The following is a 25145-nucleotide window of genomic DNA, read 5'->3' as shown; positions in this document are numbered from 1 at the left end:
CTCCTCTTTCATTCAGTCTTTAAAGGAAATCGTAAAGTTCATGTCTAACTCATGTTTTCCTTCTGCTGCATTTTATCAGAGTGAAATCTGAGATCTGAACAATGTGGACAAAGCAAAGCCACACTGAGAAATTAATCTGCAACAGCAAACTTTCTGAGGACGTGTTTAAATGTTCACTGACGACTTATTTCACCAGTTTCCCTCCCCGATATCAGATGTTCTGTAACGTCAGCTGGGCGTCACTTCAGGTTTACGACACTGTTCATGTCAGAGGGGGATCCAGGTCTGGGTTCATCCAGAAAGGTCTGCAGGGACTTGAGACATGAAACACAAGGTGATTATCAACCCTGAACTGAGACCACGGAGAGACATTAAGTGAAATATAACGGTAACGTCAGCCACTGTCCTCTTTCCCCTCTGACTGCTCACCTGCATCTCGCTGTGAAAGCTGCCAGACGTTGTAGAGATTTCTGCTGAAAAGTACAGTTTAAAAACAAAAATCTTTTTCAGAATCAGAAGGAGCTTTATTGCCGAGGAGACACACACTACACGCAGACAGACATACAGCTGACATAGATGTAGAAATATATAAATATGTAATAAACAAATGCAAGTTATGTAAGAATAACAGAGAAAAATAATACAACTGACAATATAAAAAAACAAAAACAATGGAACAACAACAATTTACAATTAACAAATATGTGCAAGGTCCCAGGTTCGTGCATGATATGACATGAAGTGAAATTTACATGTGCAGAGACATTTTTATTATTTGAAAGGGGGGAGTGTCAGTGGGGGACCCGGGTCTTGTTAATGAGGCTGCAGACGGATAGAAGCTGTTTGTGGCGAGAGGTTTTGGTGCTGATGGTCCTGGAGTCAGAGACATGTTTTCCCAGCTTCAACGTGCTGCTTCCTGTCCGTCAGGAAGTCAGTGATCCACCTGCAGGTGGAGTCAGGCACGTTCAGCCGGGAGAGCTTGTCCTGCAGCAGGGCCGGGATGATGGTGTTGAAAGCAGAGCTGAAGTCCACAAACAGGATCCTGGCGTAGGTTCCTGGGGAGTCCAGGTGCTGGAGGATGTAGTGAAGGGCCACGTTTACTGCATCATCTACAGACCTGTTGGCTCTGTAGGCGAACTGCAGGGGGTCCAGGATCTGGTCTGTGATGGATTTAAGGTGGGACAACAGAAGACGGTCAAAGGACTTCATGACCACAGAGGTCAGAGTGACGGGTCTGTAGGCGTTTAGTCCAGCGGTCCTTGGTTTCTTGGACACAGGGATGATAGTGGAGGCTTTGAAGCAGGCTGGCACCGGAGACAGCTGATCAGCACAGTTCTTCAGGGTGGATGGGGAGACAGAGTCCGGCCAGCTGCTTCGCAAGGTTTCTGCCTCCTGAACAGTCTGACGTCCCTCTCCAGGATGTTAAGAGAGGGGCGGGAGGTGGGGGATGACATTGGAGGTGTAGCTGAGAACTGGTGTTGTCTCTCTGCGTACAGCTGTTTAGCATCTCGCACTGCCTTGCTAAACCTGTACTTTGACTCCTTAAACCTAGATGCAAAACCCAAATCTTAGAATCAAGAACACAGAGTGGATAAAGGAGACAAGATAACAGGACAAAAACAGACAACAACACGGCAGAGCTCACCATGAACAGATTGGACAGAACCCCAAAACACAACAGACCCAAATAACAAATAATCAAGCCACAGTTTTTATTTTACCAACATTTCCTCACTTGTGTTTCACTGTCCACGTTACTTTAAATAAAACATGATCAGAAATCAATACACTGATGACAGAAGAAAAATTTTCATGTCTCATTTATTATTCAGTCATTAGTACATCAGGCCCCGCCCACGTCCAACATCAAGACCACAGGATTGGACGCTGCTGCCGTCAGTCAGAGACTAAATCTGAGCATTAATGTTTCTCATGATGTGAAATCAATAACGAAGGACGGCGGCAGGAAATCCATGCTGAGCTGTAATTGGTTCATCCAGAGAAAGGGGCGGTGCTTATAGTCAGTCAGGTGCAGCAGGTAAGGATTAGTTTCACACAGGAAGTTACTTCAGCGGCGAGAAGGAACACGGGAACATGAGTTTGTTCTCCTGAGAGTCCAGATGGATGACGCTGTTTCTGACTGAGAGAGAGAGAGAGAGAGAGAGACATCTGTTAGTGTTGATTGGTTATTGATCGATTTATTACTGACAGCTGCTGCGCTCACTTCAACGCTCAGTTTAAAGAGACAGGACGTGCTGAAGGATGAACTCACAGGATGAGCTCTACTGCAACGGTTCTGTTCACACTGGACCTGTTTCTAATGGAAAATCTGTAATCTGAAAAAAAGTTAATCTAAAATGAACCTAAAGTTAATCTGAAATTAATCTAAATTTAATCTGAAGTTGATCTGGAGTTAATCTGAAACTGATCTGGAGTTAATCTGGAGTTAATCTGAAATTGATCTGGAGTTAATCTGGAGTTAATCTGAAGTTGATCTAAATTTAATCTGAAGTTTTTCTGGAGTTAATCTAAAGTTAATCTGAAATAAATCTGAAGTGAATCTGAAGTTAATCTGAAGTAAATCTTGAATTAATCTGCAGTTAATCTAAAATGAATCTGAAGCTGGAGAGGCAGAGGGAGTTGAGGGTGGGCGGAGTCTCACCTGCAGCGACCACTCTGGCGTCAGTGTGCGCTTTGTGTCGAACTTCAGCTCGCTGGTCAGCGCTCTCAAACCACCAGAGGGCGTGAACTGACAACACACAGTGACATCATCAGCACACACACACACACACACACATACACACAGTAGGCTTGTTTGAGATGAGCCAGCCGACTCGCTGCATGATGGGTAGTTATTCTGTCCGACTTGCTCGGAAAGTCTCGCGTGCAGTTTTGAGCGCTACGACGCAGTTTCTGTCCGTGAGCTTGATGGGAAACAGTGGTCGGTTTAACCCTGAGGAGTTTACATCACCGATCGCTGCTCGGCATTATTCCACAGTGTCGATGAACCTGAGAACTTTTCTCTAATAACATGAACTCGTGCTCTGTGAACACAGATCAGACCCTCTGTGCAGGACTGACTGGTCTCTTCATTCAGGTGCTCCGTCCCTTAAATAAAGAAAAGGTTTAGCTCCGCTTAGCTACGGTCTCCAGGTTGAACAACACGTTACTTCGAGCGTTAGGTGGGCGTGTCAGAGGTGTTAAGCCTGATTTATACTTCTGTGTTCAATCCATGCCGTAGCGGTGATTGGTCGGCTTGGTAGCATTTCCTCTGAGCCCCCAGGAGGTGCTCCATGCTCTGAAGCCGAGCAACGTTTCCATTTAAACGCTTTGCTACGTTTTGTCGGGGCTGAACGTGGCGAGCTGCCGCTCATCTGAAACAAACCAAACAAGGTCACCTGTCAACATTCAGAGCCGACAGGTGAGCAGCAGGTCAGGTTAAAGACGGGAGGGCAGGAATGTTAAGTCTGACACCGTGGACACAGACATTAAACGCTGGACGGTGGAACTGGCAGTGCAGGAGGCCCAGAAGGTTCTGTGGAGAACCTTTCAGCAGGTTCCCCAGTCTGAGGAATCTTTTCTTGGCTGGTTATTTTTTACAGTGTACCTCTGTTAAGCAGGCCAAACTCGCTGCTGAAAGCTCCCACCAGCTTGCCGTACCCCGGTGCATCATGGGTGGTGACGGCAGCCTGGAAGGCGTTGCCCCAAACCGCCGGACCGCCGGGATGCATCTGGAAGGAAACCAGCTCGTACACGCCTGCAGCACACCCGGAGTTAGAACGATGTCACTGAATGTAGCTACTGGGTGTTTACAGTGTGGGGGCGGGGCTTACCACCCTCCTGTGGGGGCTTCTGCAGGTGGCTCCAGGGAACCAGGTAAGTGACCTCGTTGTCCTGAGATGTCAGCATCGGCATCGCCTTGGAGATGTACTCTGAGATCCAGGAGGGGTCCTGAGCCAGGGCTGCCCGAACCGCTGCTCGCTGAGCGTAGCTGTCTGAGGAGGAGGTCAGAGAGTTTTAAAACCTGGCGATGAAGAAGAACCTTAAAACAGAAGGAGAACGTCCTCACCATACTTCCATATGTGGAAGACCTTGTTCAGGCCGCCATACTCTACGGTCCAGTAGCCAATCAGCTCTGAGTGGGCGGTGCGCAGGTGGATCTTTTCATTGGTCAGTTTGAGGAAGGCGGCATTCTGGTCTGGACGGATGCTGTAGGTGCGGAACTCATAGAAGGTTGTGTGTTTCTGCTGGGGGCCAGTAGAGAGGCGCACACGAGGCTGCAGAGAGTGGGGAAGAGGGCAGAGGTCTCACTCTGACAATAAAACAGAGGACCAGTCACCCGGCTCAGAGTCCGGTCATCCACCCGGACTGCAGAAAGGACGGGACCTGGAACATGAAGACCTGAACAGCAGAGCCTCCCTGCCAGAGGACGTCAGTCTCTCACGGCTGAACACATTAAACAGTGAAACACTCGACGCTGCGTCAAATTACACAAACTGGCACAGGGTTACACTGGTTACACTGGTTACACTGACACAGCACAGTGCAGTTTGGGCCCTGGTACTGGTTCTCCAGGTCCATTCCGGTTCCTGCTGCCACTTGGTGGTCAACATAACCCCCTACAGGTGAGAGATACCTGCCTGTGATTGATTCTCAGTCTGATCTGCTGTTAAACTAAAACTTTTCACAACCACCACCTGTACAGGTGACTTGATGGACAGATTTTAAACCTGATCACTTCTGTGGTAGAGATGAAAGGAAGGGAAGACAGTAAAGCAAAGAGAGCGTCAGCTTGTATTTTCTCTGCAGGGGCCCCTCAGCTGCTGGTTAATCTTAAACTGCAGGTTCTCCCAGTCCAAAGATCAACAACAAACCCTGAACCTCTAGACACGAAAACCTACAATCAGGAACAGAGCTGTTTGAGTCTGCAGAGCAGAGGGGCGTTCAAAGGCTGAAATTATTCTTTCTCTGTGGAGCTGCTGAGAGCAAACAGGACGTTTACTGACCTGTTACAGTCTGCAGCAGCTCTCAGCTGTGGTTGGTTTAGGTCTGGTTGTAGTGAGTTTAAGTCTGGCTGTAGTGAGTTTAAGTCTGGCTGTAGTGAGTTTACATCTAGTTGTAGTGAGTTTAAGTCTGGCTGTAGTGAGTTTACGTCTGGTTGTAGTGACTTTACGTCTGGCTGTAGTGAGTTTACGTCTGGCTGTAGTGAGTTTACGTCTAGTTGTAGTGAGTTTACGTCTGGTTGTAGTGACTTTAAGTCTGGCTGTAGTGAGTTTACGTCTGGCTGTAGTGAGTTTACGTCTAGTTGTAGTGAGTTTACGTCTGGCTGTAGTGAGTTTACGTCTGGCTGTAGTGACTTTACGTCTGGCTGTAGTGACTTTACGTCTGGCTGTAGTGAGTTTACGTCTAGTTGTAGTGACTTTAAGTCTGGCTGTAGTGAGTTTACGTCTGGCTGTAGTGAGTTTAAGTCTGGCTGTAGTGAGTTTAAGTCTGGCTGTAGTGAGTTTACGTCTGGCTGTAGTGAGTTTACGTCTAGTTGTAGTGAGTTTACGTCTAGTTGTAGTGAGTTTAAGTCTGGCTGTAGTGAGTTTAAGTCTGGCTGTAGTGAGTTTACGTCTGGCTGTAGTGAGTTTACGTCTGGCTGTAGTGAGTTTACGTCTAGTTGTAGTGAGTTTACGTGTAGTTGTAGTGAGTTTACGTCTGGCTGTAGTGAGTTTACGTCTGGCTGTAGTGAGTTTACGTCTGGTTGTAGTGACTTTACGTCTAGTTGTAGCGATTTTACGTCTGGTTGTAGTAAGTTTAGGTGTGGCTGTAGTGAGTTTACGTGTAGTTGTAGTGAGTTCAGCTATGGTTGTAGTGAGTTCAGCTATGGTTGTAGTGAGTTTAGGTCTGGCTGTAGTGAGTTTACGTCTAGTTGTAGTGATTTTATGTCTGGTTGTAGTGAGTTTAGGTGTGGCTGTAGTGAGTTTACGTCTAGTTGTAGAGATTTTACGTCTGGTTGTAGTAAGTTTAGTTGTGGCTGTAGTGAGTTTACGTCTAGTTGTAGTGAGTTCAGCTATGGTTGTAGTGAGTTCAGCTATGGTTGTAGTGAGTTTACGTCTAGTTGTAGTGATTTTATGTCTGGTTGTAGTGAGTTTAGGTGTGGCTGTAGTGAGTTTACGTCTAGTTGTAGTGAGTTCAGCTATGGTTGTAGTGAGTTCAGCTATGGTTGTAGTGAGTTTACGTCTAGTTGTAGTGATTTTATGTCTGGTTGTAGTGAGTTTAGGTGTGGCTGTAGTGAGTTTACGTCTAGTTGTAGAGATTTTACGTCTGGTTGTAGTAAGTTTAGTTGTGGCTGTAGTGAGTTTACGTCTAGTTGTAGTGAGTTCAGCTATGGTTGTAGTGAGTTCAGCTATGGTTGTAGTGAGTTTACGTCTAGTTGTAGTGATTTTATGTCTAGTTGTAGTGAGTTTAGGTGTGGCTGTAGTGAGTTTACGTCTAGTTGTAGTGAGTTCAGCTATGGTTGTAGTGAGTTCAGCTATGGTTGTAGTGAGTTTACGTCTAGTTGTAGTGATTTTATGTCTGGTTGTAGTGAGTTTAGGTGTGGCTGTAGTGAGTTTACGTCTAGTTGTAGTGATTTTACGTCTGGTTGTAGTGAGTTTAGGTGTGGCTGTAGTGAGTTTAGGTGTAGTTGTAGTGATTTTACGTCTGGTTGTAGTAAGTTTAGGTGTGGCTTTAGTGAGTTTACGTGTAGTTGTAGTGAGTTTAGGTGTGGCTGTAGTGAGTTTACGTCTAGTTGTAGGTATTTTACGTCTGGCTGTAGTGACTTTACGTCTGGTTGTAGTAAGTTTAGGTGTGGTTGTAGTGATTTTACGTCTGGTTGTAGTAAATTTAGGTGTGGTTGTAGTGATTTTACGTCTGGTTGTAGTGAGTTCAGCTATGGTTGTAGTGAGTTCAGCTATGGTTGTAGTGAGTTTAGGTCTGTAGTTGGTTAGAGTGAAACTCACCTGAGCAGCAGCAGCAGCTGGTGAGACCAGGACAGCAGCTGATCTCAGTGAGGAGCTCCTGAACTTCAACATGTTCAGAGTGAAGTGACAGAGAGCAGAGCGAGCTGCAGGAAGTTATTGGCAGCCAGAGATCCTCTATGACGAGAGGTCTCACTCCACAGAGAGAGAAAACGTGAAGAGTGTTAACACAGCAACTGGGAACCAACTGAACCCACACATGTGTAAACAGACAAAAACTGTGATTATGTGCAAAACACTGAAAAACAGCAAAAGACACTTTTCAAATGTTGAAACTGAGAAATTTATTGTTTTTGGAAAATTATGCTTTTTGATGCCAGCAGCAGGTTTCAGAAACAGAAAGGAAAAGAGCTGAAAGGAAACAGCTGGTGGAGCATCTCAGATTAATGAGGTGAACTGGCAGCAGGTCAGTAACATGATGAGACATAAAGAGTCTGTCTGAGGTAAAGATTGGGGGTAAAGATGTTTCTCAGCGTCAAACTGCAAATAATCTGGGATTTAAGCGGCAGCTCATCATCTCAGTAAAATATTCAGAGAACCTGAAGAAATCTCTGTACTCATGGGTCAAGGCTGAAAACCAGGACTGGATGTCTGTGACCTTTGACCCTCAGACGGCATCAGAACCAGACCTGATTCTGTGGCGGACGCCGCTGCCTGGGCTGAGGAACACAAACCATCATCTCTGAACTCAGTCTGTTTCTGCGTTCACAAACTCAAGATGAAACTCCACCGAGTAGAGAGGAGACCGTCTGTAAACCAGATCCAGAGACGCCGTCTTCTGGACTGAGGCTGAGTGGAAAACTGTCTTCTTATTTCAGCAGGACGAAGCCAAACCAGGTTCTGAAGCACAGCTCTGCAGGAGAAGGGTCCGGGTCCTGAACTGGTCTGCCTGCAGTCCCCCACTGAAAATGTTTCACGTATGATGAGACGTAAAATACGACACAGGAGACCCCGAACTGATGAGAAATCCTGCATCGGACAGGAATCCAGGTGCCAGCAGTCGGTCTCTTTAGGTCCCAGACGCTCAGTTAGAAGAAGAGCTGAAGCAGCAGAGCAGGAAACACTGAAACCTGCTGCTGCAAGCAAATTCTATCAATTCCTTTGAGCTGTTAAATCTGGAGCTGAGGACTCAGACAGCCATATGAGTCTGTATGAGACAGTTTCAGGGAAAATTATTTATATTTAATAACAACAGCGTGATCAGTGTGAAGGCAGGAAACATGTTTATTCCACAGATGTTGAAGTTAAACTGAGAAACTGCTCGGAGTGAGACCTCTGTCGTCATCGCCTGGAGCGGAAAGCGTGTGTGACGTCACAACTCTTGCGTATTCTCAGCGTTTCTTATTGATCACGTTTGATTTGATCCTGCCACCTTGTTTCGATCCTGAACGTGTCCGCGTGGCAAATAAATGTTTGTTAGTATTTTTTAAAAACAATTTTCGTTCTTTAACAAAATAATAAACAAAATGACGCGTTTCACGTCACATCCGTCCAGGAAGTTGGCGCAGGCAGCGTGTGCGTTTGCGGAGCTCCAAGGTGAGCTCGGAACATGTTGGCGGTGTTTGGGGTGAGTGTCCGCCGGGCGGTGTGGAGGGGGGCTCGGCTTCATCCCCGCCGTGTCCCCGCTGCGGGCTGTGCGGGGTCTGCGCCGGGATCAGGGGCCGCGGCGGAATCAGACCCGGGATCAGGGGCCGCGGCGGGTCGGGGTTTGTCCCGGCAGCTCATCAGCAGACACGGGACGGCAATCCGGGGCTGCACGGTGGACCCGAACCTGGAGGAGCAGTTCGTGTTTGTGGACTGTACAGGTGAGACACGGAGACCCGGACAGGTACAAGTACTGAGTGAAGGACACGTAGCCCGCCAAAAATACTGCACAAGTACTATTCAGAGTTTTGTGACTTTACTTTATTCTTTTAGCTGCACGAGATTATTGATTGATTTAATTGATTGGGATCCTTTATAGGCTCACAAGCACAGCTGGATCACCAGGCTGGAAACTGGCCCCGGACCTGCAGGGGCCCTGAAATGTCCCCAGTGTTGTGGGAGCCTCTGGTTTTCATTTGATGAATTTGTCTTTGTTTATGGAGCCTGAGCAGTGATCAGCTGATAATAATCAATAAGCAGGTCTCATAAAGGCCGATCAGGTGTGATGTCACATGACTGAACCCGAGAAAAATTGTCTCCAACTTTGGGCTTCGCTGCAGACGCGGCCGCAGTGGGAACCTGGTCAGTCATTCAGTCATTGATCTCAGCTCACGCAGGTAGAATGTGTCCGACTTGACGGTGCCGCATTTAGACCCCGCCCCCTGCAGTCACCTGCAGCTCACGTAAGACCATCAAATCAGCGAAAGTCAGCCGCCGTCATCTCGAACGCACCTGAACATGAAGGACTTTCAGTGACATCACCACATGTAAAACCCACAGTGCCTGCTTCTGATTGTTCCGTGTTCTTCTCTCCTGGTGCTCAGATCCAGATCCAGATCCGGATCCAGACCCCCATCAGGAGGAGAAAGACCTCCTCCAGCTGAGCCACTCCTCCTCCTCCCCTCCTGCTGCTCCTCCTCCTGGATCTTTGGCAGATCAGTTTCCTCCTCAGAGACACCTGAGGTCTCTGGAGCGCCAACTGCAGGTGTTGAAGGGCGTGGCCCAGAAGGAGGCGGAGCCTGACTCTCTCATCCAGTTCCACGACGTGGACTTCCCGCTGGACGACGGCTTGGTGGCGGCGAAGACGACAAAGAAGAAGAAGAAGACGGCGGGGAAAGGTGAGCATAAAGTCTTCGGCACTCCGGACCTGGACGAGCCGGTCAGTGACTCCTGCTGCTCGGGCTGCGGCGCCATCCTGCACTGCACCGCCGCCGACGTCCCCGGATACCTGCCCAGTGAGAAGTTCAAGGCGCTGCGTGAGGAGGAGCGTCTGAGCGGCGCCACCTGCCAGCGCTGCCACCTGCTGACCCACCACCACAAGGCCCTGAGCCTCACCATGTCTGCAGACCAGTACCGGGCCGTGGTGCGGCAGGTCCGCCCCCACAAGGCTCTGGTGCTGCTCATCGTGGACCTGCTGGACGTCCCGGACTCCATCGTCGCCGACCTGCCAGAGCTGGTCGGGACCAACAAACACGTCGTCGTCCTCGGCAACAAGATCGACCTCCTGCCAGGAGATTCGCCCAACTACCTGCAGCGGATCAAACGGCAGCTCGCTCAGTACTGTCGGGACGCCGGGTTCGGCGGTCAGGTGACCGACGTCCACCTGATCAGCGCCAAGACCGGGTACGGCATCGAGGGTCTGATCACCAGCCTGCAGAGGTCATGGAGGTACAAAGGGGACGTGTACCTGGTGGGCAGCGCCAACGCGGGGAAGTCGACGCTCTTCAACACGCTGCTCGAGTCCGACTACTGCAAGTCCAAAGGTTCTGACGTCATCCACAAGGCCACCATATCGCCGTGGCCCGGTGAGCACGCCAGACTCCATTCACATTTCTGTTGGTTTGATCTTAATTAGTTAGAATGAAATAGCAGAACGAACAAACTGACTGACTATAAAGATGATTAAAACATGTACACTGCTCAAAAAAATAAAGGGAACACTAAACTAACACATCCTAGATCTGAATGAGTGAAATAATCTCATTAAATACTCCTTTCTTTACATAGTTGAATGTGCTGACAACAAAATCACACAAAAATGATCAATGGAAATCAAATGTATCAACCCATGGAGGTCTGGATTTGGAGTCACACTCAAAATCAAAGTGGAAAACACTACAGGCCTTAAAACAAGTCAGAATGAGGCTCAGTAGTGTGTGTGGCCTCCACGTGCCTGTATGACCTCCCTACAACGCCTGGGCTCCTGATGAGGTGGCGGATTGTCTCCTGAGGGGTCTCCTCCCAGACCTGGACTAAAGCATCACACCATTACTGACCCACCTCCAAACCGGTCATGCTGGAGGATGTTGCAGGCAGCAGAACGTTCTCCACGGCGTCTCCAGACTCTGTCACGTCTGTCACATGTGCTCAGTGTGAACCTGCTTTCACCTGTGAAGAGCACAGGGCGCCGGTGGCGAATTTGCCAATCTTGGTGTTCTCTGGCAAATGCCAAACGTCCTGCACGGTGTTGGGCTGTAAGCACGACCCCCACCTGTGGACGTCGGGCCCTCGTACCACCCTCATGGAGTCTGTTTCTGACCGTCTGAGCAGACACATGCACATTTGTGGCCTGCTGGAGGTCATTTTGCAGGGCTCTGGCAGCTGCTCCTCCTGCTCCTCCTCGCACAAAGGCGGAGGTAGCGGTCCTGCTGCTGGGTTGTTGCCCTCCTACGGCCTCCTCCACGTCTCCTGATGTACTGGCCTGTCTTCTGGTAGCGCCTCCGTGCTCTAGACACTACGCTGACAGACACAGCAAACCTTCTTGCCACAGCTCGCATTGATGTGCCATCCTGGATGAGCTGCACTACCTGAGCCACTTGTGTGGGTTGTAGACTCCGTCTCATGAAACCACTAGAGTGAAAGCACCGCCAAAACATCAGCCAGGAAGCATAGGAACTGAGAAGTGGTCTGTGGTCACCACCTGCAGAACCACTCCTTTATTGGGGGGGTCTTGCTGATTGCCTATAATTTCCACCTGTTGTCTTTTCCATTTGCACAACAGCATGTGAAACTGATTGTCAGTGTTGCTTCCTAAGTGGACAGTTTGTCAGTCCAATTTCACAGGAGTGTGACTGACTTGGAGTTACATTGTGTTGTTTAAGTGTTCCCTTTATTTTTTTTGAGCAGTGTATTTATAATAATCTAAGTGTTCAGTTCGGCACGCGTCACCTGAACGCCTCTCCACAAACTGACTCGTCGTCATCGTGTGTTTGTTTTTTCCTACCGTGGTGCGTTCAGGGACGACTCTGAACCTGCTGAAGTTTCCCATCATCAACCCGACTCCATACAGGATGTTCAGGCGGCAGGAACGACTGAACGAAGCGGCGAGACAGACGGAGAGCGAGCTGTCGCAGGACGAGCTGAAGAGGCTGAAACACTTCAGCAGGCAGGGCTACTTAGTGGGTAAGACGGGGGAGACACAGGAGTGTAGAGAATCTGTGTGTTCATCTGTTATATTAATGTGTTGTCCCTGTCCTCCTCTCTTTCTGTCCTCTTGTCACCTGTTGTCCTTTCTTCCTGTCTACCTCTCCTCTTGTCGTCCTCTCGTCGTCCAATCGTCCTCTCTTCCTGTCCTCCTCTCTTCTTGTCCTATTATCCTTGTCGTCCTCCCTTCCTCTCCTTGTCGTCCTCCTCCCGTCCTCTCTTGTCCTCCTGTCTTCTTGTCCTCCTGTCTTCTTGTCGTCCTGTCTTCTTGTCGTCCTCTCTTCCTGTCCTCCTCTCTTCTTGTCCTATTATCCTTGTCGTCCTCCCGTCCTCTCTTGTCGTCCTCTCTTCTTGTCGTCCTGTCTTCTTGTCGTCCTGTCTTCTTGTCCTCCTCTCTTCCTGTCCACCTGTCCAGGTCGTGTTGGCAGAACGTTCCGGTCTGACATCAGGTCCAAAAGTAAAGAAATTGACTTTGATCCTGACTCTTTGGCTTTCGGAGAAAACGAAGACGGAGACATGACGACGACAGGTGAGGACACGGAGAGGGGTGTTCTGATTGGTTAGATCTGTGAAGTCATGTGCTTTAGAGGGTCGGGACAGAGTTCATCATCGTTCTTATTTTAAATGTTTCTTTAATGGAACTTCTGAATGTGACCTAACAGAAACTTATTTGCTCTTTGTTTCTGTGTAAAACACTACAATACCCATGATCCTCTGCTGCTGTTGCTTAATTTGAAGCTCTGTGATTGGTTATTTGTTAGTGAAATGCACCCTGGGAGTTGAAGTTATGTCCACAGGCTTCTTTTTATAGAATGAGGAAGATGTTTTTTTAATAAACACTGAACTCGAGGAACAGGAAGTGGTAATAACGACCACAACACGCTGCTTCCTTTTCATGGACGTCCTACTAAAGTACTACATTACCCAGAATCCTAAATAAGCGTAACGCGGCTCCTCGTTAGATGATCTGCCCATAAACTCCTGAAATGATCAAGTATCAGGAGAGGAGTCATGCTGCTTTCAAGTACTGTTCGTAGAGTGGGAAAGACGGGAACACAGTGGAACGATTTAAATGCTGCTGACCTGACCTTTGACCTCTGTGTGACCCCACATGAACTCTCAGCTCCCAGCAGGCCGACTGATGAGTTCACCTTCAACGAGCTGAAAGACGCTCACTGGCTGTTCGACACACCTGGAATCATGAAGGAGCACGATGTGAGTCTGATACATCTGATCAATAATCAATAACACTACTAATATAAAGCCTCCAAGACTTCAGGTCATCAAGCGACCAATCAGCTGTCAGATCTCATGCTGTTTGTTCTGATTCTATCTTTTAATGTTTCAACACTGAAGAAATGACACTTTGCTCCGGTGTAAAGCAGCGAGCGTGCAGCTCGTATAACAGTGTAAAGCAGCGAGCGTGCAGCTTGTATAACAGCGTAAAGCAGCGAGCATGCAGCTCGTATAACAGTGTAAAGCAGCGAGCGTGCAGCTTGTATAACAGCGTAAAGTAGTGAGCGTGCAGCTCGTATAACAGTGTAAAGCAGCGAGCGTGCAGCTTGTATAACAGCGTAAAGTAGTGCAGCTTGTATAACAGTGTAAAGCAGCGAGCGTGCAGCTTGTATAACAGCGTAAAGTAGTGCAGCTTGTATAACAGCGTAAAGTAGTGCAGCTTGTATAACAGCGTAAAGTAGTGCAGCTTGTATAACAGCGTAAAGTAGTGCAGCTTGTATAACAGCGTAAAGCAGCGAGCGTGCAGCTTGTATAACAGCGTAAAGTAGTGCAGCTTGTATAACAGTGTAAAGTAGTGAGCGTACAGCTTGTATAACAGCGTAAAGCAGCGAGCGTGCAGCTTGTATAACAGCGTAAAGTAGTGCAGCTTGTGTAACAGTGTAAAGTAGTGAGCGTATAGCTTGTGTAACAGTGTAAAGTAGTGAGCGTGCAGCTTGTATAACAGCGTAAAGTAGTGCAGCTTGTTTAACAGTGTAAAGTAGTGCAGCTTGTATAACAGTGTAAAGTAGTGCAGCTTGTATAACAGTGTAAAGTAGTGCAGCTTGTTTAACAGTGTAAAGTAGTGCAGCTTGTATAACAGTGTAAAGTAGTGCAGCTTGTATAACAGCGTAAAGTAGTGCAGCTTGTGTAACAGTGTAAAGTAGTGCAGCTTGTATAACAGTGTAAAGTAGTGCAGCTTGTATAACAGCGTAAAGTAGTGCAGCTTGTATAACAGCGTAAAGTAGTGCAGCTTGTATAACAGCGTAAAGTAGTGCAGCTTGTGTAACAGTGTAAAGTAGTGCAGCTTGTATAACAGTGTAAAGCAGTGCAGCTTGTGTAACAGTGTAAAGTAGTGAGCGTACAGCTTGTATAACAGCGTAAAGTAGTGCAGCTTGTGTAACAGTGTAAAGTAGTGAGCGTACAGCTTGTGTAACAGTGTAAAGTAGTGAGCGTGCAGCTTGTATAACAGCGTAAAGTAGTGCAGCTTGTTTAACAGTGTAAAGTAGTGCAGCTTGTATAACAGTGTAAAGTAGTGCAGCTTGTATAACAGTGTAAAGTAGTGAGCGTACAGCTTGTATAACAGTGTAAAGCAGCGAGCGTGCAGCTTGTATAACAGCGTAAAGTAGTGCAGCTTGTGTAACAGTGTAAAGTAGTGAGCGTACAGCTTGTGTAACAGTGTAAAGTAGTGAGCGTGCAGCTTGTATAACAGCGTAAAGTAGTGCAGCTTGTTTAACAGTGTAAAGTAGTGCAGCTTGTATAACAGTGTAAAGTAGTGAGCGTGCAGCTTGTATAACAGCGTAAAGTAGTGAGCGTACAGCTTGTAGAACAGCGTAAAGTAGTGAGCGTACAGCTTGTATAACAGCGTAAAGTAGTGAGCCGTGCAGCTTGTATAACAGTGTAAAGTAGTGAGCCGTGCAGCCTGTATAACAGTGTAAAGTAGTGAGCGTGCAGCTTGTATAACAGTGTAAAGTAGTGAGCGTGCAGCTTGTAGAACAGTGTAAAGTAGTGAGCGTGCAGCTTGTAGAACAGTGTAAAGTAGTGAGCGTGCAGCTTGTAGAACAGCGTAAAGTAGTGAGCGTACAGCTTGTAGAACAGCGTAAAGTAGTGAGCGTACAGCTTGTAGAACAGCGTAAAGTAGTGAGCGTACAGCTTGTATAACAGCGTAAAGTAGTGAGCGTACAGCTTGTATAACAGCGTAAAGTAGTGAGCGTACAGCTTGTATAACAGCGTAAAGTAGTGAGCGTACAGCTTGTATAACAGCGTAAAGTAGTGAGCCGTGCAGCCTGTATAACAGCGTAAAGTAGTGAGCGTACAGCCTGTATAACAGCGTAAAGTAGTGAGCCGTGCAGCCTGTATAACAGTGTAAAGTAGTGAGCGTACAGCTTGTATAACAGCGTAAAGTAGTGAGCGTACAGCTTGTATAACAGTGTAAAGTAGTGAGCCGTGCAGCCTGTATAACAGTGTAAAGTAGTGAGCGTGCAGCTTGTATAACAGCGTAAAGTAGTGAGCGTGCAGCTTGTATAACAGTGTAAAGTAGTGAGCGTGCAGCTTGTAGAACAGCGTAAAGTAGTGAGCGTACAGCTTGTAGAACAGCGTAAAGTAGTGAGCGTACAGCTTGTAGAACAGCGTAAAGTAGTGAGCCGTGCAGCTTGTATAACAGCGTAAAGTAGTGAGCGTGCAGCTTGTATAACAGCGTAAAGTAGTGAGCGTGCAGCTTGTATAACAGCGTAAAGTAGTGAGCCGTGCAGCTTGTATAACAGCGTAAAGTAGTGAGCGTGCAGCTTGTATAACAGCGTAAAGTAGTGAGCGTGCAGCTTGTATAACAGCGTAAAGTAGTGAGCGAGCAGCTTGTATAACAGCGTAAAGTAGTGAGCGTGCAGCTTGTATAACAGCGTAAAGTAGTGAGCGTGCAGCTTGTATAACAGTGTAAAGTAGTGAGCCGTGCAGCCTGTATAACAGTGTAAAGTAGTGAGCGTACAGCTTGTAGAACGGTGTAAAGTAGTGAGCGTGCAGCCTGTATAACAGTGTAAATCTGATGTCCCCTCAAAATAACACGTCACACAGCCGTTAATGTCTAAACCGCCGCCAACAACAGTGAGGACACCCCTAAGTGAAAATGTCAGTGTCAATGTTTCGTGTGGCCACCATTTTCCAGCGCTGCCTTAACCCTGTTGGGCATGGCGTTCACCAGAGAGTTATCATGTTGGAACGCTGCCCTGCGGCCCAGTCTCTGAAGGGAGGGGATCCCGCTGTGCTTCAGTGTGTCACAGCACATGTTGGCATTCATGGTTCCCTCAATGAGCTGTAGCTCTCCAGTGCCGGCAGCACTCATGCAACCCTAGACCAGGACACTCCCACCACCGTGCTGGACTGTAGGCAGGACTCACTTTATTACGGTAGTAATCTTTACTCATAACCATTGAAGGTAACATTGCCCAACAACGTTGCTCTAAAAGTTGCTCCGTCTATCATCAGCTTTAGACCTTGTAACACTAACGAGTCACATGACCCCAGAGAGGGAAAATGGCTAATTGGACATAGGTGGACATTTTCACTGAGGGGTGTTCTCACTCTTGTTGCCAGCGGTTTAGACATTAACGGCTGTGCGATGTTATTTTGAGGGGACAGCAGATTTACACTGTTATACAAGCTGCACACTCACTACTTTACACTGGAGCAAAGGGTCATTTATTCAGTGTTGAAACATGAACAGAATCACACGAGATTGATTTAGATTTTTCTTCTGCTCACTCACTTTTTTTAAGTCTGTTTTTGAAAGTGTTCCTGCTTTACAGCATTTTTCACACACCTGCCTTTGCACAGTGTATCTAAAGATGATGTTTCCTCTTTAGTCCTTTCTGAAGGTTTTTGCAAAATGTTCAAGTTCCCTCTCTCTCTCTCTCTCAGATCCTCAGCCTGTTGACAGAAGAGGAAGTGATGTCAGTGGTTCCCACTCAGGCAGTCGTCCCGCGGACGTTTGTGCTGAAGCCCGGTCTGAGTCTGTTCCTGGGAGCTCTGGCCAGGATCGACTTCCTGCAGGTCAGAACATCAAATCAATGCCTGATCAATATTGAATAAATATTTCAGGTTCTTCTGATGTCCAAAGTTAGTGACTCAGTTTCCTGTGAGTTGGCGCCACGTCTGTCTTCAGGGCCTCGGTTAGTTCAGCAGACTAAAGAGAGACCTGATCAACACATGGCTAACTGTTAGCATCTTAGCTCTTTAGGGTTCGCTGCAGGCACTGCTGATCAGCTTATCTGCTTATCTTCTCTCCTCCCCAGGGGGGGAAGTCCTGCTGGTTCTCGGTCGTGGCCTCCAGTCGGGTCCCAGTTCACGTCACCAGTCTGGAAAAGGCCGCCAGTGTTTATGAGAAACACGCGGGACACGTCCTGCTGGGGGTGAGCCTCGCCGCGGTCGCATGATCACGTCAGCTGATTCAACACTTACTGATATCTGTGCCGTGTTGCGTTCAGGTTCCTCTGGGAGGGTCGGAGCGCATGAAGGAGTTTCCTGCGTTGGTTCCTCAGGAGTTCAGGTTGGAGGGTCGAGGTTACCTGGAGGCTGCTGCCGACATCAAACTGTCGTCTGCAGGTAAAACACCTGAAACCCACCCGCCAGCTCGCCGCCTTCCTGAGCGAGCGTGTGAAGGTTGAACACAAATTATAACAAATAATGATGACAAAGGTCACGTCAAACCTTTTACTACATAAAAATACCATAAATAGGAAGTAGACGACGGGTTTGTTTCTCCAGCTGCCTCAGAGAGAACGTTTACTTTCATAGAAACTCTGCAGCTGTGAAGATGTTTAAACTCTTTAGTTAGATAAAGTGTGAAAGCGCCAAAGTTTCCCTTTAACATGTTGAAACGATCAGTTTAGGAAGTGAAATGTTTTATTGTGATGTTCGTACAAAGGTTTCCTCACGTCTCCTCACGTCTCCAGATCCAACCGACGCTTTTGTCCCTCTTTAAACTGACCTACCTGTCCGTCCGTCCGTCTGCAGGTTGGGTGGCTGTGACGGCAGCAGAAGGGGATCAGCTGTTGCTGAGGGTTCACGGTCCGGAGGCGGCAGGTTTCAGTCTGAGGACGCCGCCGCTGCTTCCTCACGTCGTCTCTCTTAAAGGAGAACGCATCAGAAAATCTGCAGCCTACAAACTCGTGAAGCCGCCGGGGCTGCTGGACAGCGGACTGTCGGCCCACGGAGCCGAGAGGCTGCAGGTGAAGAAGAAGAAGAAGAGGTGAACACCGGCAGACAGGTGGGAGGAGCTTCCACAGTGACGTTTGTTTGTTTGTGTGGCTGCCTGCAGAGGACGCCGTTTCCTGTTTCTGCAGGACTCTGAACTCTGACACCTGATCAGGGGTGTGTTTCCATGGTAATGCAGCATAAACCAAAGTAACATGTGATGCGACATTAACTGTGACATGTCTGACGGCGCAGCGCGAAGCTGCTGTGGACAGAAACATTGAACTACTTCCTGTTTTGTAATCAGCAGCAGAGAAACGACGATTTGATCATGAAAATGTTTATTTAAAAAAAGCAGATTGATACATGAAGTGAAATCTGTTAGCTGAGACAATAAAGAGTGAAGAACTTCCTGCAGACTAATTACAGTTTTTGATTATTGATATGAGATCAGTTCATGTGTTCTGTCGTTATGGGAACAGAAGCTCCGCCCTCCTCTGACTTCAGTGACTAACGAGCCGCTAAAGGAAGAGTTTTCTTCTGTCTCCTTAAAGGATGAAGGTGGTGTTATTTCCTCTGAACTGCAGCTCTTTGGGACGTTGGACGACACGTGTGACAGAAACAAAAAGCTAAATAACATCAGTTTCATCCTCGAACCCATTTAAAGTCGCTGCAGTGCGATTTCACTGCGCTCCAACCGCAGACAGGAGGAAGGGGACGTTCTGTCCTCTGCAGGTCAGAGGTGAAGGTTCACTTTGGCTTCTCAACTACAGGGAATATTGCACAGAAGTATTTACAAGGACAAGCTGACCTGAGAGAGCTTCAGCTTTCAGAAATAAAAAGTTAAATGTTCACACGCGAGCGTCTCTCTGGACGAAGCTGCAGAAACGATGTCTGAACACAGGACTGATTGTCAGAAGGCACTGAATGTTTTTTAAAAAGGAAAAATGCACTTTATCATAGAAAAGAATATTTGTGTACATACAGTATATTACAACACTCCCCAGCCAGATGTTTCTGATAAGATTCAGGTGGCGGCGTCAGCTGCACGGGAACCTTTTCATGGTCATGATATCATTGATGCAGCCGAATGTCTCGAAAATTAATTAGGAGAAACGATGGAAAACTAATGAAGCTGCTGCAGGCGGACATGAGGAACAGGATGTTGGATTGATCTGAATGAAAAGGTTAAAGTGTGATTAAATCTGAGACGTTAGATCTCAGCGCTCTGGTAGGACGCCACGGAGCAGTAGAATCAGATCTACAGATGCGTAGTCTGACAGATCTGGAGAACGCTCTGGTTCTGTGCACCTCATCTGGTTACTTTTAAGAATTTATCAGTGCGCTGCGTCGATTACAGCTGCTGACAATCGATTCAGCGTTTGAGTCAATTTCCTAAAAAAAAAAAGAAAGGAAAATGTGATTCTTAAATGTGAATATTTCATGGTTTCTTTGCTTTAAGAGGAAACTGAAGGTCTTTGTGGGACAAACAAAACATTTGAGGACGTCGCCTCGAGCTTTGGGGAAACACTGATCCACCTTTTTCACCAACGAATCGATTAGTGTAGAAAATGAGCGGCAGAATAATCGATGGTGAAAATGATCGTTAGTTGCAGCCCGAGCTCAAACCAAAACTGTGTCACATCTGCACCAAACTCTGGAACATTTTTGGGTCATTTAACATTCAAGCGTGACAGTGAGAAACAGGAAGGAGGCGTTCGAGCGCCGTGCTGGTTCTTCCAAAAACGCACAAAGCTGCGAACAGAACCTTAAAAACCTGTTTGATCTTCTGTGTTCAGTTAATAAAAGCAGGTTTGGTGCCGTCTTCTACAGTTTAGTCTGAAAGGTTCTGGATCAGGAGGTCCCTGCAGAACCTGCTGGTCTTCAGTTCTGCTCCTTGGCCGTGCTGTCCATGTAGTACACGTTGACCAGGTGGCGGTTCAGGTGGCGCCGGTACGCCACCTCCAGAGGGAACGTACGGTCGCAGAAGATGCACATGTGACTCTTGAGCTCAGTCGGCGTCGGGATCTCGTCGGTGGGCGTTTCGGGGTCGTTGGCCATTTTGCCCGACCCGGCGCCATTGAGGCCGGAGTCGTCGCTGCCCTCAGAAGCGCTGTCGCTCATGTCGCTTCCTCCTTCGTGGCTGCTGTGGATGCCCTCGTCGTCCTCGGGATCGGCAGGTTTGCCTCGCTGGCCTGGAAGCACCAGAGAAGGCGGTGATGTGGGTTTAACAAAGGCCGGCGCCGGGCGGTCCTCCGTGGAGCTGCAGGACGGTGACGCCTCCTCCGGACCTTTGATCGGAGTGGTTTCATTCTTCTGTGCCGGGCTGTCTGGCGTCGGGCGGGGCTCACAGGTTTGGGTCGGGCTGTCCGGCTGAGTGGATCCTTCTGGAGCGTCGGAGGCAGGACAGGTGGTCTCGTCTTCTGGTGGATCCACAGCTGGTTGGAGGCCTGGGGCTTTCTTGTTCCTGGTCTTCTTCTGCTTCACGGGGGTCGTCCCGTCGGACTTTGCAGGAGCGGCGTCGTTCACCTTCTTCGAGTCTCCTGGTTTCATCTGCAGCTTCTCTGCAGCTTTCAGCCGTCTGGCCTTAGACGGAGTCTCGGACGAGGACTTTCTGGACAGATCCAGAGCCTCGGCCGCTTTCCTCTTCACAGCCTTCTTCTGGACCTTCTCAGGACTGTCCGGTTTCTGCTGAGCTTCAGGTTCTGCTCCTTTCTCTGACTTCTTCGAAGCAGATTTCCTCGGCTTGTTGAGGCTTTTGTTCTCCTTGCTCTCATTCTTCTGGTGTTCTTTCTCGGGCTTTTCTTCCTCTCTCTGCCTCGCTGGTCCCTCCTCCTCCTCCGGTCTCTGCTGGGCAGGTTTCTCTGGCTCTGTCTGGTCCTGGTCGGTTGTTTTCTCCGCCGCCAGCTTCTTTCCTCGTCTCTTCATCTTGGCCTCTGTACTGACAGCAGCTGGTTCCGTCTCTGTCTGGGTTTCTTTGACGGATGCGGCCTCTGGAGGATTCTCGATCACCTTCTCGATCACCTTCTCGGTCTTCTTCTGCCGTGTCGTGACCTTCCTCTCTGGCTCCACCTTGTCCTTCACCTTCGGCGGTTTCTCTTTCTCAGAGGAGACGTTGGATTTCCTCTGAGCCTTGTCAGGTGCTTCACCCTCCGCCGGTTGGCCGTTGCTGGGCCGCCCGCTCTTTCTGATCGACAGGTTGATCGGGCTCGAGTCCACGCCCTCGTCCCCGTCGTCCTCGTCCATGTCAAAGTCCTCGTCGACGCTGGATGAGTTGTCCACCTTGCTCGCCCTGGAGTCTTCCTCTGCCCCGTCAGGACCGGGTTTCTTGACGCGCAGTTTGACCTTGGAGATGTCCACGGCGACGTTGCATCCCGAGTGCCTGGACTTGATGTGGTACTGCAGGTTGCACTTCTTGGAGGCGGCGTACTTGCAGAGAGGGCAGAGGAACTGGCGAGGGTTCAGGTGGAGCTCCACGTGCTTCTTGAAGTTGCTGCGGTCGGCGGTCTTGTACTCGCAGTACGGGCAGGATAGAGGTTTGGGGCCGTTGTGGACCTGCCGGGCGTGGCGGGTCACCTCGTGCTGGTTGGCTGCCAGGTAGTTACAGCTCTCGCACTTGAAGGGACGCTCGCCTGCACACAGGAAGGAGACGTTAAAAGGCTGCAGAGGACAACGAGACACCGCAGGTTCATCATGCAGCAGGCGAGTCTGACGAGACGATCAGCTGACCTCCAGTTATTACTCGCACAGCGTTTGTTATTGGCTAATAGTGTTTAAAGGGACCTTTCGTGCTCATTTCCAGCTCTACAGTTTGACTCTGGGCGTCCAGCTCCTGTCTCTGTAATTAAAGACATACCTGAATTTATTTTAGAGTCATGCGCCACAATTCGGCTGATATTGGGGCGTTTTTCATTATCGGAAAAACTAATTTTGTCCGTTAATTTAGCTGATAAGAATCAAACTTTAATGTGCATATGAGCTGTAGCTGAGCCTGGACAGAGACATTTACTGAGGACGTCCTAACAGAGTCAGAGCTGCTTGTAGGAAGTGATGATTGATGAGGTCACAGTTAGGGAACACTAAATTATAGATCTTGCTGCACATCTTAGCCTTTCTCACCATCAGGAGACATGAGGAGGAGGAGACTGAGGAGGAGACAGACTGAGGAGACAGGAGACTGAAGAGGAGGAGACAGGAGACTGAAGAGGAGGAGACAGGAGACAGGAGACTGAAGAGGAGGAGACAGGAGACATGAGACTGAAGAGGAGGAAGAGGAGACATGAGACTGAAGAGGAGGAAGAGGAGACATGAGACTGAAGAGGAGACATGAGGAAGAGGAGGAGACAGGAGACTGAAGAGGAGGAAGAGGAGACATGAGACTGAAGAGGAGGAGGAGGAGACATGAGACTGAAGAGGAGGAGGAGGAGACATGAGACTGAAGAGGAGGAAGAGGAGACATGAGACTGAAGAGGAGGAAGAGGAGACATGAGACTGAAGAGGAGACATGAGACTGAAGAGGAGACATGAGGAAGAGGAGGGAGGAGACAGGAGGAGACATGAGGAAGAGGAGGGAGGAGACAGGAGGAGACATGAGGAAGAGACATGAGACTGAAGAGGAGGAGACATGAGACTGAAGAGGAGGAGACATGAGACTGAAGAGGAGGAGGAGGAGACATGAGACTGAAGAGGAGGAAGAGGAGACATGAGACTGAAGAGGAGACATGAGGAAGAGGAGGGAGGAGACAGGAGGAGACATAAGGAAGAGGAGACATGAGACTGAGGAGGAGGAGGAGGAGACATGAGACTGAAGAGGAGGAGGAGGAGACATGAGGAAGAGGAGGGAGGAGACATGAGGAGGAGGAGACATGAGACGGAGGAGGGGGAGACATCAGGAGGAGACTGAGGAGGAGGAGACATGAGACTGAGGAGGAGGAGACATCAGGAGGAGACTGAGGAGGAGGAGACAGGAGACTGAGGAGGAGGAGACATGAGGAAGAGGAGGCATGAGACTGAGGAGGAGGAGGAGACATCAGGAGGAGACTGAGGAGGAGGAGACATGAGACTGAGGAGGAGGAGACATCAGGAGGAGACTGAGGAGGAGGAGACTGAGGAGGAGGAGACATGAGGAGGAGGAGGCATGAGACTGAGGAGGAGGAGATTGAGGAAGAAGAGAGGAGACTGGAGGAGGAGAGAGGAGGAGATGCTGAGTTCTTTGTACTTTCTAAACCAATGAAATCCTGCCAATCTGTTCATGTGACTTTTAAATCATTCAGACCGACAGTTCGTGCAGCCACAAGTCTACTGTTCATGCAGGAAGTTCACACCTGAGCAGGTAAACCTGAAAACAGAGGTGCTGTTTTCAGACTGATCTGCCTCACACAGGAAGTCACAGCACGTAGCACAGACGCTAATCACTTTACCGTGTTAATCCGACATCGACGGCTACAGTGAGAGCAACAAGACAGTTGGGTTAGTGACAACAAGGACCAATCACATACTTCTACTGCAGTAATACTGTTGTACTGTTGTCGGTATTTAAAGTTTTACTCTGCTGTCACAGGTCAACAGTTCACGAGTCACGTCGAGTCAAATGTATAAAATAACCTTTAGATGTGCCTGAGGGTAAGGTGAAGGGCAGTAAGTCCCAAACAAAGGTCAACTAGTCCCGGACAAGTCGTTCTGTGCGCGTCACCGCGTTAAATGGCCACAAGTCTTTCTGATTTGGTCGAGAGTCTAGTCAGGTGAGCCGAGTCCACGCCGTCCAGTCCCCCGTCCTGTAACTCGTTTATTAACCCGTGCAGCTTCCTGCGTCTGACTCTTATTTTGGGGCTGAGCGTTCAGACTGACCGGAGTGAGTCCTCATGTGTCGGGTCAGGTGGGTCTTCTGTGAGCTGGAGTAGTCGCAGTAGAGACACCGGAAAGGACGCACGCCTGGAAGAGACAGAAAACACATCACATGTTCATCTGGATGAAGACCTTTACGCTCATAACAGATCAGATGAGATCCAGAGATCCTGGATTGGCAGAAACGCTGCCCCCTCCTGGTAATGACGTGCATCTGATTTGACTTGGATTGGCAGAAACGCTGCCCCCTGCTGGTAATGACGTGCATCTGATTTGACTTGGATTGGCAGAAACGCTGCCCCCTGCTGGTAATGACGTGCATCTGATTTGACTTGGATTGGCAGAAATGCTGCCCCCTGCTGGTAATGACGTGCATCTGATTTGACTGGGATTGGCAGAAACGCTGCCCCCTGCTGGTAATGATGTGCATCTGATTTGACTGGGATTGGCAGAAACGCTGCCCCCTGCTGGTAATGATGTGCATCTGATTTGACTTGGATTGGCAGAAACGCTGCCCCCTGCTGGTAATGATGTGCATCTGATTTGACTTGGATTGGCAGAAACGCTGCCCCCTGCTGGTAATGATGTGCATCTGATTTGACTGGGATTGGCAGAAACGCTGCCCCCTGCTGGTAATGATGTGCATCTGATTTGACTGGGATTGGCAGAAACGCTGCCCCCTGCTGGTAATGATGTGCATCTGATTTGACTCGGGTGTGTTACAGCAGCTCTGACAGGGGGAGGAGCTGATAAAGAGGGTTTAGAAACCTCCCCTGTCCACCATCCAGCAGGGCGGCAGCACTGTGGTATTAAATCTTTATAACTTTATGACTCTTTATTTAAGTAACGAGCTCCGCTGGGGTCGTGTTAGCTGGACAGGCTTTGATCCGTCTCCCTGTCTGCAGGATCAGGTCTCTAAGCTCCCTGCAGGTGTGTCCTGATTTCCTCTGCCCCTGACCGAGCGGCTGATCCACCTGTCTCCGGCGGTCCTACCTGTGTGCGTCCTGATGTGCTGGATGTAGTTGCTCTTGCGGTCGGAGAAGTAGGAGCACT

At 48.7% G+C, this 25145-nt stretch overlaps 3 protein-coding genes across 6 annotated transcripts; 1 reads left to right on the top strand and 2 right to left on the bottom strand.

Annotated features, from left to right (window-relative positions):
• Positions 1 to 1802: 1802 nt before the first annotated feature.
• nipsnap3a (nipsnap homolog 3A (C. elegans)) lies at positions 1803 to 7142 on the bottom strand. Its single transcript, XM_038698858.1, has 6 exons — positions 6987 to 7142; positions 4070 to 4277; positions 3834 to 3995; positions 3608 to 3757; positions 2663 to 2749; positions 1803 to 2140 (listed from the first exon to the last, which is right to left on the bottom strand). The coding sequence occupies exons 1-6, from the start codon at positions 7056 to 7058 to the stop codon at positions 2064 to 2066; spliced, it is 756 nt and encodes a 251-aa protein (XP_038554786.1). The 5' UTR covers positions 7059 to 7142; the 3' UTR covers positions 1803 to 2063.
• A 1223-nt stretch (positions 7143 to 8365) lies between these two features.
• On the top strand, positions 8366 to 18671 carry noa1 (nitric oxide associated 1). Of its 4 annotated transcripts, none has more exons than XM_038698856.1 (10): positions 8369 to 8652; positions 8683 to 8809; positions 9473 to 10453; positions 11886 to 12050; positions 12487 to 12600; positions 13195 to 13286; positions 16974 to 17105; positions 17348 to 17464; positions 17540 to 17657; positions 18069 to 18671. In XM_038698856.1, the coding sequence occupies exons 1-10, from the start codon at positions 8554 to 8556 to the stop codon at positions 18305 to 18307; spliced, it is 2184 nt and encodes a 727-aa protein (XP_038554784.1). In that variant the 5' UTR covers positions 8369 to 8553; the 3' UTR covers positions 18308 to 18671. The 4 variants fall into 4 exon arrangements, with proteins under 4 accessions (XP_038554783.1, XP_038554784.1, XP_038554785.1 ...); XM_038698857.1 differs by having other exon boundaries at positions 8369 to 8662; positions 8693 to 8809; XM_038698855.1 differs by having other exon boundaries at positions 8366 to 8809; positions 9479 to 10453.
• On the bottom strand, positions 18573 to 25145 carry rest (RE1-silencing transcription factor; the record flags this gene model as incomplete). The annotated part of the gene is given in 3 exon segments (XM_038698853.1): positions 18573 to 21880; positions 24096 to 24179; positions 25086 to 25145. Coding segments are annotated over 3 exon segments (1892 nt in total), but the record flags the coding sequence as incomplete, so codon positions are not given.

The sequence above is a fragment of the Micropterus salmoides genome, unplaced genomic scaffold (genome assembly GCF_014851395.1).
Source record: "Micropterus salmoides isolate LMB-PRFRI ecotype aquatic unplaced genomic scaffold, ASM1485139v1 Ms_hic_scaffold_5, whole genome shotgun sequence".
Taxonomy (NCBI): domain Eukaryota; kingdom Metazoa; phylum Chordata; class Actinopteri; order Centrarchiformes; family Centrarchidae; genus Micropterus; species Micropterus salmoides.
Note: the sequence above shows the minus strand (reverse complement) of the source record. Positions and strands in the feature narration are given on the sequence as shown.